Source organism: Megalops cyprinoides, chromosome 16 (assembly GCF_013368585.1).
Source record: "Megalops cyprinoides isolate fMegCyp1 chromosome 16, fMegCyp1.pri, whole genome shotgun sequence".
NCBI lineage: Eukaryota > Metazoa > Chordata > Actinopteri > Elopiformes > Megalopidae > Megalops > Megalops cyprinoides.
Genome location: NC_050598.1, coordinates 14,186,746 through 14,208,098, shown reverse-complemented (window position 1 = coordinate 14,208,098; position 21,353 = coordinate 14,186,746). Strand labels below are relative to the sequence as shown.

Sequence of the window (21,353 nt, the reverse complement as noted above, 5' to 3'; positions counted from 1 at the left end):
AAGGGCTTTTGATCGAGGACCCATCCCTTGGAAACCCAGGCTTTATCCTAAGGTTTTTCCTGCATCCTGAATACGTGAGAAACCGAATCAATTCTGCACATGCCAGTGCAGGGAATATTTTAACAAAGAAAAGGTTTTAGTTTGCTCTGATTTATAATGTCTAGAACTTGCCTGAAAACAGGTTGCAGCTAAGAATCCAACTCAGTTCAGTTTTACACTAATGTGCTAAGGTGACACATAAATGTTACAATACATTACTACTATATCTATATACAAAACTATATCTTTTCTTATTGGAAGGTAGTGAGACAGAAAGAGAGACAGAGAGAGACAGGAGAATGGAGGAGGACAGTAGAACTGCTTAGCTGAAACCTGACCTTCGAAACCTGCCTCTCACAATGAACCAACTTACAGCAACAGCTCATGAACTCTGACCCCTTGAAGAGCTGAGGGTATTAATCTGGCTCTTTAACCCCATGTGACACATGGCTAAAAGTAAAAGCACACTGTGAAATAAGTTTCTGCGGGAGCTCCAAGAACCAAACGTAATGCTGGAAGCAGATTCTAATCATCTCTTGGTGGCTCATGTTACGGTAACAGTGACCACTGCCAAACTTGAGAGTGCAAACCTGCATTGGCTTGCTCTTTGCTGAGTACAGGTCTGACTTCTCACAGAAAAGGAGCCACAGCTTTTTATTTGAAGAACCAACATCTGAATTAATGTTAATCCCTAGTTAGGTTAGGTTTCTATTACTGTATATTCCGGCATGAATGGACTCTTCCAGACTGAACAGGCCTTTTTAGTTCAGGCTGGATTCAAGGTGAGCAGGCCAGCTTCCACATCAGAAGCCCCTGTGAAAAGCAGGCCAATTCCTGTTCCATCAGAGTGTGCAGGGTGCCAAGTTACTTCCGAGTCCACTGATATAACACTGTAAGGAAAACTGTGGGAGGACTTTGTGTCTCTGGGGACACATGGAAGACATATTACCTTTGGTAAAACATATCTTTGCATTTAGCCATTAAACTTAACCAGGCATGATAAGCAAGCAAGCCCTCCTGGTCATGCTGTCACCTGCTTCCTTACACACAGCAGTAGGAACAGCAGATGGAATTTTTATGGTGCTAAACCAGTCCAGCTCTGTTAGATTTCAATTTAATTTCCTCTGTTGTGCTGAAACTAGTCTTGCTGGCCCAGGTACAGCTCTGCACAAATATTCCACTGTATTTCTCTGTTCATCTGATTGAGAACTGACTGTGAAACTTTGGTGCCATAACCCACCTCCTGCTGGTCTGTTTAAAGGCATGTATGGGGTGAGGGTAGTGAACTGTGAAATAAACTGTATAGCAACCTTTTCTTCAACAAAGACAGATTTGACTGATCTGCAGAAACCTTTCGCTGAGACTGTGCTGCTGGTGCTACTTGTCTTGTCCATGTTGGTCTGACACTGGATCTGTGTCCCTTTGTCACATGTCACAGAACAGGACAGTGTTGGGACAGGTAGCTGCTGTACCCTGTAATAGCCAAGGTGGTACCAGATTGGACTGTGTCACACAGTACTGAAGCACACAGAACACAGTGTTTGCAATAACTTGATAACTGATAACATGATCATTTTAAGGCAAATATTGTTTTAAAACCAAGTATTCTACTGTATCTGGTAGCAGTTATCTTAAATACAATGATATGGAAAGGAAACATGTGACAAAATCGATTCTCATCTCCACCAACTGTACACCAGTCGCGACAGTGATGCACTCTGCTTGTGGGTGAGAGAAAATGCACCTATCCTTTCACTGTGATGTCTGTACTCTGACTCTCATTTCTTGTGCCTGAAGAACCCGCTATACTCACTTTGAGGGGAAAAAAATGCACAGTCTATAACAAACATACAATAGCTTTAACTGCAAGATATAATACCAAATGAAAATCCTCAATATACTGACGTCATGGTTTTAAAGTTATCCTTCTACAATGGTGTATTTTTCAAAAGTAAAGCAAATGGAAGGTTGCACTGAAACTGACATGAAAATTCAAGGCATGCTCTGTTTTGTCATTGAGGAAAAGAAGTCTACGCAAGGGATGACATAATTTGAGTGCCTCAGTGTCTGACACTGTGAAAGTGGGAAGAATGGTTTTTAACAGCACAATAACAATTAACTTGTGATTGTTCTTGAAAAGGCTGATTAACAGATGAGCCCTACATTAATGTGGTATACTGTGAGGTAAAAAATCCAAGGGTAAATTCTTGTATGGACCTTCCACATCCACTTTGTGTGGCCTTTCATTGGTGACTTCTGATAAGATTTTTAACTTAGCACACTCAAGACTGGGTCTCACTTGGGCCAGTACTTCCCCAGTAACTCTTGGCAGCAAATAACATATCTTACTGGAGTGCTGGATACGTGCAAGTTGACAGATGGTGAGTTTGTTATTTATAAAACAGCATGAACAGAACCCAGTGTATCATGTAATCAGTGGCATTCATCTAAACGCTGACACTGACATATTTATTACTTTTTACATCAAAATCTGTAACACAGACTGTGGGCACCTTGGTTAAGTCCCTTTGTGTCTGTATGGTTTCTGCCATTAGTATGTGATTTTGGTGAAGTGAAAAAATAACACTAAATGATTGTGGTTAGGATTGGGGGATGGACAACATGCCTTCAGATTTGTTAGGGCAGGAAGTCCTGGTTTTCTGTTTATAGTTCATTCTATACTTAATTGCTTTGCTACAAACCTTTCAAGGAATTTCCACTTTGACCTGCATTCTTTTAAGGGATGCTAGCAACTAGCTACCTAAAACTATCTTGCTAATGCCACACCACTTTTTCTGCACTTAAAAGGGAAAGTACTGAGAGTGTGGCATTCAGCTGAGTTTGTTGTGGTGTTTGTGTGGCATTTTAACTTTTCATCAGCTGGATAGCTACCTCCACAGAGTAAGATGTATGTTTTACTAACTTTTCTGTACTGCTTAAATCCAGATTGGGGAGAATGTCCAATTACATTAACATATAGTAATGTAGTAAATAGACAGATAGATAGATAGATAGGTAGACAGATAGATAGATAGCAGTATATATTATATGCACACATGTGCCACGGTGAGTAAGTCGAATTCAGACTTATACGGATAACATTTCTTCTCTATCCATGCAATGATGCTTTCTTTCCCCAAATGACACATTACCCTACTTTCTAGATTTCTATGTTTTGCCTGCAAATCACTGCTTATTCATAATGTTTATGATTTAAAGCCCACGGTATCATGGTTTCAGCTGCAATAACAACTTCGAAGAGGACTGGCATGTAGGATGTGGCATTTTCTCACATAAACATTTCACTTTAGATGTGACTCAGAATTACAAGACTGGGACGTCCATACATTAGCTTGGTTAGACTGGAAATACACCTTTTCCTTCTCAGTCTAAACAAGTAGAGCCAAATAAACAGGCTTTGAAGTGCGCTGCTGAAGGGAAGATTGGCAGCAATAACAGATGCGTGATATCATGGAACCATGGTCAACTGTCTTTCTCTCTCTCCTTCTCTTTCTCTCTGAGCATTAACCCATACCAAGCATATCGAATACAGCGAAGAAACAGACACCTGCTGTTTCATAAGATAATTAGGTAATTGATTTTTTGTTGTTGATTAGTGTGGTTAAGGCAAGGTTACTTTCCAGGCATGCTTTGTGTTCTCTTAAAGGGGAAACAGACCTCAAAAGAACTAAAGTGTCCCGGTGAACCATAGAACTTTACTTTTGGTTTCACCACTGATTCATTTATATGTTTACAAGGAAGTTTAGTACTATTTCAGCTGAAACAGACAGTTATTCCTTTAACATTGACAAAATCCCCAGTGGACATGACAAGGTAGTTTGAGCCTATTTCTATCTGAATAAGAACTATATTCTTGGATTAGTGTGAAACCTCAATTACCAAAGCATTGGTCATAAGAATTTCAAAAAGCTTAGTCTTTTGCTTACTGAAAACTGAAGAAGCCCTTGTCGATTCATATTGTATCATAATGTAGTAACCATTAAGTATTTTTTTTTTGTTTTAAGAAGATACACAGAAAACACAACCAGTTACAATTCAGCTAAATAAAATGCCACCAACAGACATGGCATCATCACTGTATGGAATCACTTTTCTAGTATTTGTTTAATCTTGCAGTGTAGGCCTGGCAAAGGTTTGCAGATAGCACTGAAGTACTGAAAGCAGACTTTCAGAGATTGGGTGAGTGTACTCACTGTACTCTTCTGTAAGGAAATGCATTCCCAGCATTTTTAGGAGCACCCTGGGCCTCGTCTACTCTGCTCTGATATGACGCCTCTTTCGTCTGCCCAGCAGCAGGAAGAATACACCCGCGGAGTGCTGGTTAGGTGTGGTTCCATTAATAGGAAACACAATGAATAACTCCGGCTCAGCAGAACACTTACATAACATTGTGCGTAAGTGCTGTCATACGCAACCATGAAATATCCCAGCAACAAGCAAAATACTGTAGGAAAAAAAAGCAGTTCATTAAAATAGAAACTAGAAAGATGAAAACAGAATATGTAGAGTCAAACCATATCAGCAACATGTGCTGACGGTGTGTTGAAGAATGTTATACCCTAGTCATTTAAACAAGTTTTTTTTTTTTTTTTTTTTTTTTTTAACTTTATAGCTGATTTTTCAATAGCATGGATGTAGAATTTTTCATATCAAAGAGTATACACTGTGGATGTTTTTTTGTCTCCTCATATCTCTGTGTCCACAGTAAGCTAACCCTTCAAAAGAGCTTTTCTGCAATGATCATGACATGACCTGCACTGTTGTAAAGTCTTGGAGTTTTGATTGGCCATTGTACTTCCTAGCATAAAAACCTTGCGCTTGTCTACACTTTTCAGGAGGCTCACTTGGCAGCCTATAATTGGAATCTTCCACAGGGTAATAATATGACATCATTCATAAAAGGAGGTCTTTCCTATGGCTCATCCCAGTATTATCGCAATACAGATATCCTATGCCCTACATTTTCATTTACACACCTGGATGTGCACTGAAACAATCTGGGTTGTGTGCCTTGCTCAAAAACACAGCAATGACCCACACGATTTTTGTTGTTGCTGAAGCACTGTTTTACATGTGAGTATTCAGTTATGATGCAACCTTAAACAAATACCTGACAAACACTCCTGCATTTGCATGAAGAAAGCCACTGGAATTAATTCTATCTGCTTTTTAGAATGGAATACTGTACATGTTTTGAGAGTGTAAATCAAGTTTCTTTCAGTTCCATTGATCTTGAGACCCCACTGTGGTGTAGGGTGGATAATATATAGCTCACGATACTGATATATTTAGCATCTCAATGTCGCACACTAATTTGACTTGACCATCTCAGGCAGTGGGCCAAAACAGTGGCTGAAAAGGAGATGGAGCAGTAGAACATGAGTGCAGGACGTATTTTGCCTCTTGAAAAACAGATTTTGCCTATGTGTAACTACAGTGCACATTGGTGGCTTGGTTTTACACATTTGAGGATTTTGCTGTTTAGCCCTCTGGAGTCTGAGGCTACTGCACCCACAATTCCCCTGGTACTAAAGTTACAGTAAACCATTAATAGCAATTAAAGTTGTGCTTCTGTGACTGTACATACTTGTTTAAAAAAACATTGCATTACAAAATACCAAATATAAACTCTACTTTTGCTTTAATGCTGAAAATAGTATTCCAAGCTTCCCTGCAACCATTATAGTTATTTGACAAACAAAATGCTTGTAAATGCTATTTACACTACCTTTAAACAATCTATTGCCGTTGCACATTCTCTACAATTACACAACAGCGAAAATGATAAAAATAAAATATAATAATAAATAAATATACAATAATAAACAATGCTTTCTGGTTCCAAGAATTTTCAAAAGATGATAGGTTAACAGCAGAATATAAATATTTTATATAAAATATATTAGAAAAATACATAAAAATATACTCACTGGGCTTTTATGCTCTTTTGGTAAAAGAGTTTGAATGCATGCAGTCCATTATGTACAGATAAAAATGAAACAGTCTTTGACTTCAGTGATCTGGTATATGTCTGAGTGGACTATCCTAAAAGGCCACTACTATAGCATGTCCAATCTTTGCAGGATTCCCAGATGAGAAAGGGTTTTACTGAGTCAACATGTGGTTGAATGCAAGTGTTGCCGCAGCTGACACGACTTTACCAAGTTCCATTTACACTGTTGGAATGGAATGAACATACACTGATATCAGCTGCCTTGCATTATGGAGCGCCGAATATTTTCTTAATTCCGTTTTCAGGTTCCTATATGACTGTATATTTATAGGTGTGTGCAACAGGAAGTGGACAGATAGTGGAACTGAAATACACACAGACAAATGGCATCACATGATTTGACAGAGGACACCAATGAAACTGTTACCTGCTATGAGTGAAAAAGACAAGGCAGGGGAACAGTCACTGTGTTATACATGCACAGTGATTCCAGCTGCATAGACATCATTCAGAAAAGGAATCTGCAGTTCCGTCAGATAATGGAATTAACTTCAGAGAGCAAAGTGCACATGCCACCCGGTGTGTAGAGAGTCAGAAAGCCCCATTTCCTTCTCTTGTGGTATAATTCCCCAGGTCTATTCAGATGAAGTTTAGGTTCATCTTCAAAAACACATAAAACATGTCTCCCCAATTCTTGGATTTCTTTCCTATATAGACAACATTTACATTGTATGCTATTGAAAAAAGCTTCTAAAATTGTCTACATATTGGCAGTCCTTAGCTATAAGTAATTCTGTCTCAAAGAGTCTTGACAATATCTAAGCAAACATGCACAGGTTTTTCAATACATCATTTTTCATCTAAACCCTACTTATTCTGTTCACAAGGATTATTACACATAATGGTAATGATCTGGATAACCTAAATTTATAATGTATCTTAATGATACTTGGCAATAGGCCAATAACTCAGAGTCAGAGGGACACCTGCTGTCTACATTTTGGTGAAATCATACAATGATCAGCCAGAAAGACTATGCACAAGAAAACAGATTCTGAAAACTGACAAATGACAAACCACCTTGCATTTCGGAACTCACCTAATACTGGTTCGGGTATACTCACACACCCACTTCACACACCGAGTGACCACGATTCTTGATGGTTAACGTAATCATTCGAACGTAATCCGAGGCATGGCGTCACTTCAAATAACCCATTATTAAAAATTCAGCTCTGTTGACAATGTTTTTTCAATAGCTATCAGTTCTCATTGTCAAGTAGTAAGGAAATTCTACGAGCCTCAAAACGACAGATGTCAAGAAGATCCGAAGAGAAAAAAGTTTTTCAGAAACGCGTATCTTGGACTTGAAACATACAGATGTATTCCATATAGTTAGAAAATACCCCAATGCACTTTAGAGCAATGTCTTTGTTCATATTTTAAAATTTACAGCAAAATATAACATGCAATCCCACAAACGTATGACAGTAGGCTAAAGCAATAAATATTGTCGTGAAAACATATCTCTGAATATTTCAGATCTCGTACCGTTTCATTACATCAATGAAATACTAAATCATCAATGGACTATCCCAACTCGATGTATCAACGACTTGAATAAAGTTTGGAGACGCTAATGCTCCGACACCTAGCGCGAAACACAGCTGATGAGGGTGTTCGGCAAAGGATAGTAAAAAGCATACATCCACACTTACCTAAGTTAAAGCAGCGAAAATCGGATTCCGATAAAGAGCGGCAATCTCATATGAGGAACGGAGAAGCTTGTCACCCCGTTTCTTTCGCATGGAATATTGTTATATAACTGGCACAATTTCTGCGGGCAATGAGTGAGTTCCAACTGCTTTTTCATTCAGTGATGTTCGCTCTCCCAGCCCACACGCCGCACATTTTACGTCACCGGCTAGCTGTCATCGCTCAGTGAAAGGAGCGAAGGGGGGCGTGGGCAAGCGAACACCCTTGCATCCGGAAACGGTAACTTTAACTTGATCTAAGAATGACAGAGGTCACAATCCTCTGACCTGAAATAATAGGGGTCGTTATATGTCGTCTGCGAATTTAAAGGCACGCGTCTGGCAAGTCGATTCTTCTCAGTTTAGTGATCAAGAGCGCTCGCAGAAGTTGTTTCAAATCCCACCTACGCCTTTCAAAGCAGCTAGGGTTTATTATTAGAAACTAATAAATGACTGTGCTCTCTGGGTCAAATATTCATTAAGAAACGAGGACAGCTGCCGATTTTCCGGCGTGACGGGCGCTTATCGTAGCTGGATTGAGGTCTGGCGACCCAGCGTGTGCCGGGTATTGGGTTACACAACGCCAACCGTTTCGTAAGGCGTCTTTGCATACTAATGTTACGGTGCATTAGTGCAATTGTTCCTCAACTGTGAAATTGCGTCACGTCTTAACTCCGCTTGAGTGGCAACATTTAACAAAGAGTGTAGTATTATGTAAAGTGCGTTTTGCTCTAGTTAGCCCATATTTTATGCATAGTCGGCCTTTTTGGTGAGACAATGAATTCTGATTTAATATGATCAAATTCACAAAGTAATTAATTTTGTAAATGGGATATTTCCTCTCACCATCAGATCTTTGATCAGAAAACAATAAAAAAGTAGATTCATGAAATGAATAAGGTACTCAAATGAAGTACCTTGCAGTCTTGTCTTTCCATGATGAAAAGACTCTGCTCACTCACTGCTCACTTAAGCTTGTGACCTATGCACTGTGTACTGTACATGCCCATAATATCATATATATATAGAGAGAGAGAATGGCTCACAGAGCATGCATACTGCACTTACCACATGGTGTGTAGTTTTTGGAATTAAACATGATTCAGAAGCTGTTTATTATTATTATTATGTATTAACCTTTCAGGGGCCCCAAAATTCCTACCAGCACCCCTGACTGCTACTATTACTGGTAATCACCGTTCCTTTCCATTATTGGTCCATACCAGAGACCGTTGCTCTTTGTGCCCTAGGTATTACTTCCTGGACCTGGTTGATCCTAGGGAGTTCTGCTGTAAGGGAGTTTCAGTGATGGAACTGTAGGTTCAGCAGCCATGGAATTTTAATTGTATAATACAAAATGCCCACCATCTTGGCCACAAGTAAAAGCGTATTTTTTCACCATTGCTATCACAGGTGTAACACAGCTAGCTAGAGAGGCAAAGATCATTGTTCCTTAAATAATGTGTGTCTGAAAATAAACTATACAGCCTTTTTGTGCCTTGCCGTAAGGATACTGTACTAGGGCATCATAGAGATGGGAATTATTATTGCAGTTATTTATGTACCTTTGCAGATGTGGCATTAATAATGTATCCTGAGAGAGCACTTTTCACATCGAACACAGTTTGCTGAATGCACCTTTATTTCTTACAAATGTATTAATGTCTAATATCTTCAAAAATTTATTTTTACTCAGGAGGAGTAAAAGGAGGAACATTACATTACGTACAGAGGAAATTACATTAATTTCATAAAACACTACAAGTACTACACAGTACTGCAATAATTATTGGTGGAATGAAATAGGCTTTTTACAGGGAAGGATAGATAAACAGTAAATACAGCAAACATAGCTTTTAAAAAAACATCAGTGTGTAGATAGTCACCTTAAATTGCTTTCCATTACCTCAAAAGGGCTTAAAAATGTGTTTATATTATTAGTAGTAGTTGTAGTAGTATTAGAAGTAGTAGTGGCAGTGTATTATTTTTACAGTTGTTTTTCTTGTAATGACAAAAGTCATATTGTAGTGTTTTCACTGCATGGCAAATGGTGCATTCATATTGTTTCCAATGCATAAGAAGGCCCATTTAAATATATTTTGTAAAATGTAGAAAGACAGAAGAGATGGCCTGGAGAGCCTGTTCTTTTAACTGTTGGTAAAAGAATAGCCTCTATTGTAGATATACAGCAGGCCCAGGGGAATCTGCAGTCACTCTCAGGGGTAATTCTGGCACAGAAGCCCGGTGGAAACTCATTAAGACTGCATAAAAAATAGCAGTAACTAAGACGTCCGACATCAAAGAGTTCCTCTAAAATTTACCTTCAGTTCCCATTGCCATCTGGCTCCAATCTACACGGCACAGCAGTTAGTGTTTACCCTGTGACACAGATTTCTATCTAGGAACAGGGAGTGTGCCATGGCACAGTGTGAGTAGAATTTGCCCCAGCGGTTTACATAACCATGCATACAGTTCAATGACCCACCCCTCCACAGACACACAGACACAGACACACACTCACACACACACACACACACACACACACACACACACACACACACACACACACACACGCACGCACATACACAGAACATTATAGCCACCACACTCTACAGGGGGACTTTTTCTATCAAAATTATGACTGCATTAGACGGCCAACAAGAGCTTAGTTTGCAATTGACTACTGTACATTTAAATGTCCAATCAAAGAGAACCAGGAAATACCTGCATTGCCTGTGGAGAGAGAGCCGTTATTACCACTCCCTCAGAATCTTACTGTAGGTCAGGGCTAAACTAAACTGCACAGGTACTGTAATGTATACCGGAACAGACTCGCTTTCTGTCAGCCGCAGGCTAGGGTAAGGAGTTTCACTAAATCTGACTGCTGTGAGACAGAGACAGCAAAAAAATAGTAAATATCACACTGTGCAAACAGACAGCTTGTGAAATGTACAATAGAAATAAGTTGCATCTTTACAAAGGTACCTGCCAAACAAATAATAAATACATTTGGTATAAAAGATTAATGAGAGAAAAAGAGTGGTTGACTTCCCACATATATCTGGTGGGCCTTCGCTGATATCTCAGAGGTGTCTTGGGAGTGGTGGGAAATTACCTTGCATGATATGTACTTTACTGCACCTCTCTGGAAAAAAATGTTTTTGGAAGAGCATTTGAAGTCACATAACATACCTCCTACTTACAAATCAGTCCTGTTAAAGCCGTCTACAGGTACTTGTATTCTCTACATCGATACAATGACATTCCATGGATTTCATTTCATTTCATACTTATTACTTATTATTCAATAGTTCCAGATAATTTTCAGTACAATCTCAAGCACATACATGTAAAATGATAAAAGGTGGGTAAACCAGTTAGGATTTGCTGGAGAAATACCCCTGATGCACCTTAAAGGAAGAGACTCTCAGAGAGACAAGTGGGGGAAGAGAGTATACAGGTGGTATATGATGGCAAAATATATACCTAGAATATCCATGTCAGCCTGTCACCACTTATCCTCTTAATGAAAGCCAGGTGAGTGGTCAGCTGACAAGGATACTGTATCTGTGTTAAGTGTGTGTGTGCAGCTTGGTCTCATGTTACACGAGTCATCTGTGAAAGTCATTACGCATTCACCTCACACCTTTGAAGCAGATCACAGATATTTTGCATATGTTATTTTGCATGACCAATGAGTTACTCATTTGGGCTGAGAGAGTGATATCACAAAACTGTTCCTCAGTAGAATTTTTTTCCCACCCACCACTTCCCCCTCAAACAGATCATGAAGTCTTGGGCTCATTTCGTAACATTCTAAGCATCTTTTGGTTTATTCATAGTAGTGAGAAACAGCAGTGACATTTTCACTGGAGCTTGCAATGGCCCATGTGCTTTCAGGACAGGGCTGAACCACATGTCATGTCATGTCACTGACTCATCGCACAGAATTTGCATCGTGATACAGCCGCCACCATAATCTATGCCCTTCCTTCGGAAAGAGATGCGTCTGCTGCCCAAATTATCATCCAACAAACTATATTTCAGAACATGGAGAATGAGACACAGGCAATTTTTTTTCCTGAAATCAAAGTGTTTTATGTAACTCACATTCACTTTTTGACTTGTGGGTGTGAGATTGAGTTGAGTCACAAAAGGGAAGATGAATTAGCTCAACCTGTATATTACCCACACATGCTTGTTGTATCCTCAGGGCTCAATATTGCAATTTGCTTTGTGGAGAAAGACTGCACTGTTAATTGGTTAGGATGGTTCCCAACCAACAAGACATGCAATGTCACAGTGTACTAGTAAGTAGATATTATCCAGTGCTTCATTTTCCCCTTTGGCTATTCATTGGAGTTAGCTTTACTAATATGCTGTACAAAATTTAGAACTACAGAGAAAATATGAGCAAATTGTCTGATTTGAGCACTTCAATGGCTTATAATTCAATGTTTGTATTAAGTTTAATTCAATTATCAATTCTATATGCCATCACCATGTGCTTCAAATCTTCATTTAATTACATACACTCTTTAGTCAAAAAAGAATTACTGATATAAGAATTTACTGCATATTATAGACAGGCACACTTGCCAAGAGTCATTTCTGTACTAATTCTGTTTAAAAAATCCATTTATAATAATAAAGCAATCTGCTAATAATGATAAATTTGGGCTCATTCAGAAAATCATTCAGTGGTGCAAACTAAGTGAAAGTAAAGCATTTTGAATGTGAATACAGTAAACTTATTATCCACCATTAATTACCAAACCACCTAGCAGGTAAAATATATTCATGGTAGATTCATTTGTACTGACCAACATGGCAGGAAAAAATCTGAAGGTGAAAAACACTTAAAATGTGACCATCTAAAGACGTGAACCTGTGAAACTTGGAACTCCATTGTCTACACTGTCTACAGTATGGTTTTAAAGGCAGGGAGAGCATTGTGAAGAATGAAAAAGAAAGTGAATGTGAACCAGCAAGGCATCTATGATTGAGGTTATCATTTGAAGCCTACATAATGGTAATTATCATGATAATGGTAACTATCATGGAGATACTCAAAGTATTGTGAGCCCCGCGTGATTTAATTTTTATCTACATATGAGCCTTTAAAGCTTGTACAGGTAGCTCTTCTGTAACACTAGAACCTACTTTAAATGAAATTTTGTTAAGCTTTAGGTGAAACTGAATGTACATCATCTCAATTCATTTCTGCCTCAAGTCCCCGGAATGCACTCTGAAGGTGGATGTACCCTCTCTGCCTGACAGCACAAGCCAAAATGCATTTAAATTCAAATGAGTCACATAAGACATACATCACTTTAGTGTACAGTAGGGAAGCAATATCTACTGTTTAGCTTAGTGTTTCAAGTCTGTAATGCATAAGTAACAATGCAATTTTTACTTTGAATATGTGAAAAGGAGGAAAGGTGGAGCAATTAATTTCATTTACATTTATTCTGACAGATGCTATTAGTGTACCTTACAAGAGTTCTCATTAAGTAAAACAAGTGAATGGTCTTTCAGTGTGGATGCCCATTAGAGAAGAACTAATGCAAGACTTGTTAAAATTTCAATGTGTGGAGGCAGGAGCAGTTACAATTCATTAGTGTTAAGTGGTTAGAGTGTTGTGTATCTTGGAGGACGGAGTCCTAGAAATTGCTGCTCTGAATATGACAGGGGTGAACTTCTGAGACTTTCAGTGGGGCATGTTGAAATGGCTGGGGGAAATGCTGCTCTATTATACTGAAGGATGTCCCTGAGGGGAGCCTACTGGAATCCTGCTGCTCTTCACCTATTTGGTTCCCTTCTGGAACAGCTAGCTCTGAGAGCATCTTGCTGGGTGTGGCAGAGTCTGTTATTCCAGCAGTCAGTCCAAGTTCTGGCTGTGTTACAGGTGTCTCCTTTAATTTAGGAGCAGTAGGTATCAGATAGCATCTCCTGAGTGTGTCAACTGATTAGGGAGAAAAGATTGTCCCAGCCTTAGACTGTCTCAAACACACCCTAAATAAATTTTCTCTCTACGGAGGATCCTGCAAATAGAAGTGTTATTATCAGCCTGGCAGAACGCCAGCTTTCCACTCACACTGCCTCCGCAAACAGACTTCCGCTGCACATGGAAGAAGAAACATCTTTATCATCGAACTGTTCATTATTTATCTATTGGCTTAGCTGTGGAGACTTATGTAGCCTACAAACTCGCATATTTTAACTTCTTCATTGATACAAACTGGACAATGATTGAGTGCGTGTTTATCTATAATTTCCAACTGAGGAACAGCTTGTTACCCAAATTTGTCCTGTTGTAGAAATGTCTTGGTATCTTCTTGACACCAAAGGAACTGCAAGGCTTAGAGACACTGGGACCTGCTGACAAGTCTCCAAGCAAAATCTGGGTTAATCTCTACATTTCTGCCTCAGCGAGCGGCAAAAGCTGCAAGATCTCTCAAAAAGAGGGAGAGGAAGAGGGTGAGAGAGAGAGAGAGAGAGAGAGAGAGAGAGAGAGAGAGAGAGAGAGAGAGAGAGAAAGAGAGAGGGAGAGAGAGTGGGGGTGGTGCTCTGAGTATGACACAGATGGTGCTTGCAAAAATTAAAATACGAAACAGACATCAGGAACATAGCGGCCCAACAGCGCAGCACAGATGTTGGAAACCCAAAATCTTTTAATGAACTCCCATTTTAATACATGATGAAGCCACTGGTACAATTACACAACCTTCTAGGAAACTGTTTCAGTGCCTGTGCTGTAATTCCTTTCCAGTTCCTGGTCACAACTAATACAGGAAAGCAATGTGGCATGAATGGCAGCCCTACAGCACCTTATGGGGAAAATTCATACATTTCACACACCCTCTTTAAGTGTGTTTAGTATTTGGTGGATAACTACAGTGCTCACATTGTTTTTATACATTGTTTTCAGTGCTGATGCAAAGCATCTCAAAGTTATCATTATAGTGCAATTCAATACATTATGAATGCAGTGCAGCCCAATGTGCAAGATAGTTCCAGGCCTAAACCCATCAGCCCACTTACAACCACTGCTGCAGGACTGCCATGTGCAGCAGACATGCTTGCTTGTCATATTAAGGACCCTAATTGTAGATGCTGTCACAGCCAAGAAAAGCACCTGACCATTTCAGGCCACTCTACAGTATGTCATGCATTCAGCATGTCCTACAACATGTGCTTTGAGTCAAAAAATGCAGACAGTAAATTTGAAAGATGCAAACCAGGAATGAGAAGGCAGGGGGCAGGAAAATGTGACTACAGCTCCTACTAGTGGGGGCTGCCCATAAACAAGCCAGGCAAATAAAATTACAGATGTTCGCAAATCAAGCATTTATTAATCATCTGAATTACCCAAGTACTCCATCGCGCACACACACACACACACACACACACACACACACACAGGTACACGTACACGCACACATGCACACAGACAAGATCACCTTCATGTATCATGACTTTCCACACTTCGATGAAGGAGAAGTGGGTTTATGGCCCCTGTGGACCTTGACAGTAAAGATGTTGGTGAGAACAAGATGCTGATTATTGGTGTTTCACTTTTTATGTGTCTGAAACATCACACATTATCACATACTAAGAATCACATTGGTTCACAATGGCAGTGAGGTGGAAGGTGGTTCAGTACTAAAAACATGTAGAGATGGTAGTATAACTGTACAAATAAAACAAACAAATAGGTGACACATTTTCTATCATTGCATGCCTGCTTTATTTCTTCAACTGGCAACCCTGACCTGGGGGATTGAATTCATACTCTAGGGTGCTTCAATTCACCTGGGAAAATTTAAAAATTGTTTATGTGTGACACATGCCCTGGATGTAGGTCCTCTTTAAAGTTTCATAGGCAAAATCAGAGACTCATATGAGGAAGAAAACAGTTGTTGAATTTTGCATTGGTTTTCCCCGGATGGGTGAATAGCATCAAAAGCACACTGTCATGTATGTTTTTAATAATAAGAACCAAATGCTTTTGGTGTATGAAATGACTGCAATCAAGCACATTACTTTGAGGTGTCTGCTCATTCTGTAGTATTTAAAAGGTGCAGTATTGTTGGTATGAAAATGAAATGGTAGATTGATTGTGCAATTTTCCTGAATTTTTGACAAGATGATGGTATGATTAAAGATACTGCATGCAACGTAATTTAGCCATTTTCTTGTAAGAAATACATAAGACAAAAGATAATATGCTATATGCAACAAAAAGGCACAAATGACAGTAGTCAGAATTTCTCTCAGTACAGGTATCTGATTATTAATGTACTGCCAAATACTATGGTATCCAAGAGTATTAATCCAAATGAAATGATTTATAGTGAATAAATTATTTAGAGATTACAAAATGAAATCTTGATTTTATCATTGTTCTTGTTGTTGTTCTTGTTGGTGTAAAAATCTTATTTGCTGTTTGTTGGAATGCCTTGAAATTTTTACTGTAATTTTGACTAGTTCCTATATGAAATTACCATCACAAACCAATTAATATGCAGGTTTATCTTGATGGCAGACATTCTGACTAAAAGCATTCAATATTTAAAAACTAAACAATTTAGACCTTTAGGAAGTGTCATCACACCAAATTCAGTGTTTACTTTACATTATGGCCACAATATTGATTTCATGGTAATTTTTGAAATTAAGAAAGATAATTTCAACCTGTCCTAACCTGTCTCCAAATTACCCATAAAATGTAATCAGTATCTTCTCCCATACCATTGTTAGGACTGGCTGGAAACTTTTACTCAAAACAACATCCATGTAACAGCTTTTACAAAAGATATTTTTTAAAAATGGCCACGGTGATTATGGTCTCCATGAGACAATCAATTTTCAAAGTTTTGAAACTGGTTTGAAATGGAAATCGTTTGAGCTACAGCAGTGGAATTATGTTCTATTGTACAGACCTTTAGGAAATGATTTGAGATATGGGATGGAGATAAGTCATTTCCTCACAGTGCCTGATTCCTGTAATCTATGCTTGCAGCTATTTATTCATGTATTTATTGTCATCTACATAAAGCTGAAATTTCAGCCATATAGTCTTTGTCGATGAAAGTAATGATCCTATCCTGCCCTCTTGTGACAGCCTTAGTAAGTGCAGTGTCATTCAGTTTTAAGATTTGTGCTGCCATAGTACTAATGCTGCGAAAATCTATTTTCACCGATATGACAGGCATACCTGTAATACACAAATAGAGGCAAAATGCTGGATGGGATTGCTTTAATATCTGCAAGGTTTGATTAGTGAAACAAATTCATTTGTAATTCATGGCTGGGCTTCTGCTCAACAGGCTCAGAATGTTAAAGGCATAATAGGCATGTATAAAACCCTGTGGGGGCATTCAGTCTATTCAATGTGATGCTTTGTCCCTTTTCTATGTATGTTTTACTATAAATCAGTTTAATGTCTTGAATGGAAAGAAACGCATCAATGTAATGGTTATTTAAATTTATCTGTAAAGGATTTGTTAATGATTTGATTTGGATTACCCCTTACTGAGCACCAGAAAAAGGGGAGGTGGGAAAGGGGGTGGGGATTTCCTTTAGAAAACACATGGAAAGGAGACAAGGACCTCTCTGTGACTGTTCTGCCCTTCTGCTTTTACCCACTACATTAAGGCATGTGACAATTAAAACATCTTACATTAACAAGAACTGCGGGATATTCACTGAGGAAAACATTAACCAGATGTTTCCCCCCTTAGCTTCAAGCTGACAGGTTTGTGTAGTAGAAATGACAAGAATTCCTGTAGGAATAGTCTTCCCTCAAACCCTTAGTTACTTATATACTACCTCTAAATCACTCTAAAGAAGGGGCATAAAATTATGTATGCTCCAGAGACAGTGGTTTAATTACTATTTCAGTTCAATAAATTTAACCTAATATTACCAATGCCAAGTCTGATCACTGAACACTTGAAACCTGAGATCTGAATGCTAACCAGTACAAGCAAGTTCTTCAGCAACTGGTTTTGGAGTCTGCTGTTTGTGGCGAAGTTGAAGATGTAAATTTGGCACTTTAATTCTTGCTGTTGCAACAGATCATCGTCAAATCTACTCACACAGCATTCTTCAAGTACTTCACTGCAAGGGGGTGGTAATAAATCTTAACCATCAACAATGTACAGCCTTTTTCAACGAAAACATTTGACACTGAAAGTAACGCAAAAGGTAACAGGTTTGAGTCCTTTATTCATCATATTAACAGAGAAATACCTTAAACAAAGATCGCTTCATCACATTCAGAGAAAAAACCTTATCATACAGTATTTCCTGGATTACTCCACAAACATTCATCATCTTTAATTGAACACATAACCTTGCAACAAACAAAGAGAATTCATTTGGACGAAACATCAGAAGTGATGGCCAATTTCTGCACATCTTTGTGAATATCACTGATTTTCGCCAGTTAAATCATTTGTCACTGAAATGCCAGTGATGGGCAGCTCTAGGGATTCTCCATGTGAACCAGTTTATTGCCAAGGTGTTTTTGTTCGGTTTCATCCATGATGGCTCACATTGTAGGCAAAAAAATTTAATAAATAAAAGAGCTGGGCTGCAACCCAACAACCACACAAAACATTGAGACTTAAAATACTTTTCGAATTTTAACTTTTTAATAAGTAGTATAAATAACACCAGAGGTACTATTCTTCTTGCATTTGTGTCCTCTAGGGCTTTTAAACTATTTATTAAAAAAACAATCCAATAAAAATTTCCATAGAAATCTGTTGTACTGTGTAAACAAGTTCTCTTTTCATCTTGTTCAGCACAATGGTAATGTTATATTTCTTCTTATATACATCTCCCTCTGCTTTCCTTTATCCATTCAAATCAGTACCATCAATTTCATTAATCCTTCGTTCTCTGCTCTGTGCAGTGCCAGGTTGTGGGAGATTACCCATGAGGCGTTGTTTTGCTGTTGTGCCCTGGTGCTATGTGGGTCTCAGTCACCCTGCCCCTGCGCTCTCTTGCAAGGCCAAGAAGCCTGCAACTAGTCCTGCTTGCCTTCTCTGTACTGACGTGAGCCTTCATTCCAGGCAACATACACAAACAGCGCAAGCACCACATGGACTGCCACCACAGCCACAATGGCGGCATAGAAGTAGCTGTCCTTATTGGACATCCCCATTGATGCTAGGAAAGAAAGAGGTGGCAAAAAGGGATTAGCTTGACTTCACATGTTGATGCTGTAACATCATTCCATCATTTTAGTTCTGAGTTAATGCCACTATTCCAGCATACCCTGTCATTGTTATGTTGCATTGTATTTGGAATGGTATAGCCCCTTTGTCATGTATACTGAACTGCACTTCCATATTGATCTACACATCCACTGTTTGGCACGGATGATTATTCATGTCGGGTTAATGGTGTCTTCTTTGTGTGGCTTTCATACCACTTTATTAAGAGCACTCTGTCAACTGCTCTGGACACGAGTGTCTGCCAAATGACAATAATGTAGATAACGTAATGCACTGTGTTGTGCTTTATCCTGAATGAAGTAAACAGGGGGCACTACCACTGCTGGAAAAAACAAACCCTACTGTTGACAGAACATTCACAATTAAGATATATTATCATATATATAATAATAACTATCGCATGCTTCTGTTTGATTCATGCATGGCTCAAGTTATGTTTAAATTGTTTCACCGAAATAAACCAGCAACACTTCTCTATATGCTTTAAGAAAAAGAAGTATGCCTTTTTTCAAAAATTGTTTCTGAACTCAGTTTTTGTTGAGATATTTACAGCAATTTTACTGAACTTAAAAACACACACAAATATTCTGAATTGTTCAAATGCAAAATCTTATGAAATTAGAAGAAATATATGGTGGACAGAAATGCAGTTATTTTGGAATAAAAAAATCATGAAATCTTAAACTAGTTTTTGCAAATAGACAAGCGGCTGTGTGCAGGACTGTCACATCAGAAGCATTTAGAGTCAATGGCCCATTCATTGGAGACAGAGGCACAGCATTACAAAATAAAGAAGCAAACAAAGAAACTATATATAGCTTATATATGTTTTTTTACATGAGATGGCTCAGCGATTTTACCTTCAAAAACATATGCTTTTGATGCGAAGTATAATCCAATTGGTAAGGTGACCATCAGGACAGTGAAGAACAACAAAGTCTTCAATGCTGACACCAACGACCCCTCATTCCTTTAAGAAATAAATAATACAACAGAAACAATCCTGTCAAAAATAATGATGTCTTCTGAATATATTCATTTTCTACGACTGATGTAACTAGATTAACAGATGCTGTCATATCTGGTATGATACCTAGGTAGCCACATCACAAGCTATAACACATACTCAGCTGACTAGCCAGGTAACAGTGAATTACCACGGAACTGCTACGAATATTATGCTTTCTTCCTTACCGTCTTCATCGTAATTGTCTCGCCACATTACGTGATTGCACAACTACAAGTTCCCCCTACTAACATTACTCGTCATTTACCATTCCCTACATTCAGTAAACAGCCACAGTCATTGAATACGCACGCTTATTTAAACCAAGTGCAAATACGAGGAGCGTTCCTCCCAGCCTAGAGATCTAGCTAGCTAGATCTATATAACGGCATGTCAATTTTCGTATCCAACTAGTTAATTTTGCAGTTAGACTTTACTGTCTTTATATCCCAAAAAGCCATCACTCTCACGTTGATGAGAAGACATGGAAGTGTATCGCCTTGCTTGGAAGACTTTGAAAAAGGATTTCAGTAACGTATCATCTCATAATCACCATTATCATCATCATCACAACTTGCACACCAGTGCATACAATTTAGAGTAAAAAATGATTTAGCAGTGCCTTTCACTAACACGTTCCAGCATATAAAATACTGACCAAGCCATCAAGCTAGACCACACTTCAGGCTACATAACAAGTTAAAAAGTTGCTAACTAGCTATCGTTAGCTATCTAGCGTCTCGCTTTCGACGTCACCATTCTCCAGCGACATCAGCCTGCCTGTGAATTACCCACAGAGTGGCAAAATTGCTAACTACTACTTGGTAGCTAGCTAGTTAGCCTGCTTTGTAATTCAGCAAAGGAAGAGGGAGACTGGCAGTTAGCATTACCTAGCGAAGAATTACGGCCTGGTCAAGACAGAATAACACATTATAGTTTGTTAGTCTAGTCTAGCTAAGGAGCGGTTCAATTGCTCCAACCTATTTCTTACCCTCTAAAATCAGGGGCCGGCGCAGGAATGTCTTTCGGATATCTCTCCATTTTGTTTATAAAAATGCACACATATATTTTACTATGTTCATTGAACAGAAGATGCACGCAGGACTTCGGTAAAACAGAAGTGGCTACTAAATCACATGAGAGACACTTCCGCCTTTGATCACATGACCATGCTGAATTCACAGCTCGACCTCAGACTGCGTACCAATCCGTAAATGAGCAAGAGAAGTTAGTTGTACAGATCATTGCCTTTCTTTAATATGGTGGTGATGATGATGATAGTGATTATTATTATTATTATTATTATCGTTATTATTATTATCATTATTATT

The 21,353-nt window shown here is 38.7% G+C and overlaps 2 protein-coding genes across 2 annotated transcripts in view; both read right to left on the bottom strand.

Moving 5' to 3' along the window:
* LOC118790893 (neuronal PAS domain-containing protein 2-like) overlaps positions 1-7,898 on the bottom strand; it is a 55,195-nt gene extending 47,297 nt beyond the window's left edge. The window contains exon 1 of the mRNA XM_036548020.1: positions 7,732-7,898. The gene's annotated coding sequence lies outside the window, so the exon portion shown is untranslated. The remainder of the gene's footprint in view (positions 1-7,731) is intronic.
* Positions 7,899-18,591: 10,693 nt separating this feature from the next.
* On the bottom strand, positions 18,592-21,152 carry LOC118791560 (vacuolar ATPase assembly integral membrane protein vma21-like). Its single transcript, XM_036548959.1, has 3 exons — positions 21,014-21,152; positions 19,877-19,986; positions 18,592-18,948 (listed from the first exon to the last, which is right to left on the bottom strand). Exons 1-3 carry the CDS (start codon positions 21,061-21,063, stop codon positions 18,806-18,808), a joined length of 303 nt encoding a protein of 100 aa, XP_036404852.1. The 5' UTR covers positions 21,064-21,152; the 3' UTR covers positions 18,592-18,805.
* Positions 21,153-21,353: the final 201 nt, after the last annotated feature.

Bases quoted from the DNA above. Each gene is read 5' to 3' on its own strand.
- LOC118791560 (XM_036548959.1), bottom strand. From the start codon at position 21,063: ATGGAGAGATATCCGAAAGACATTCCTGCGCCGGCCCCTGATTTTAGA. The intron at 19,987-21,013 runs GTAAGAAATAGG...TATTTCTTAAAG, and splicing joins CCGGCCCCTGATTTTAGAGG to GAATGAGGGGTCGTTGGTGT. The intron at 18,949-19,876 runs GTAAAATCGCTG...TTTCTTTCCTAG, and splicing joins AAAAGCATATGTTTTTGAAG to CATCAATGGGGATGTCCAAT.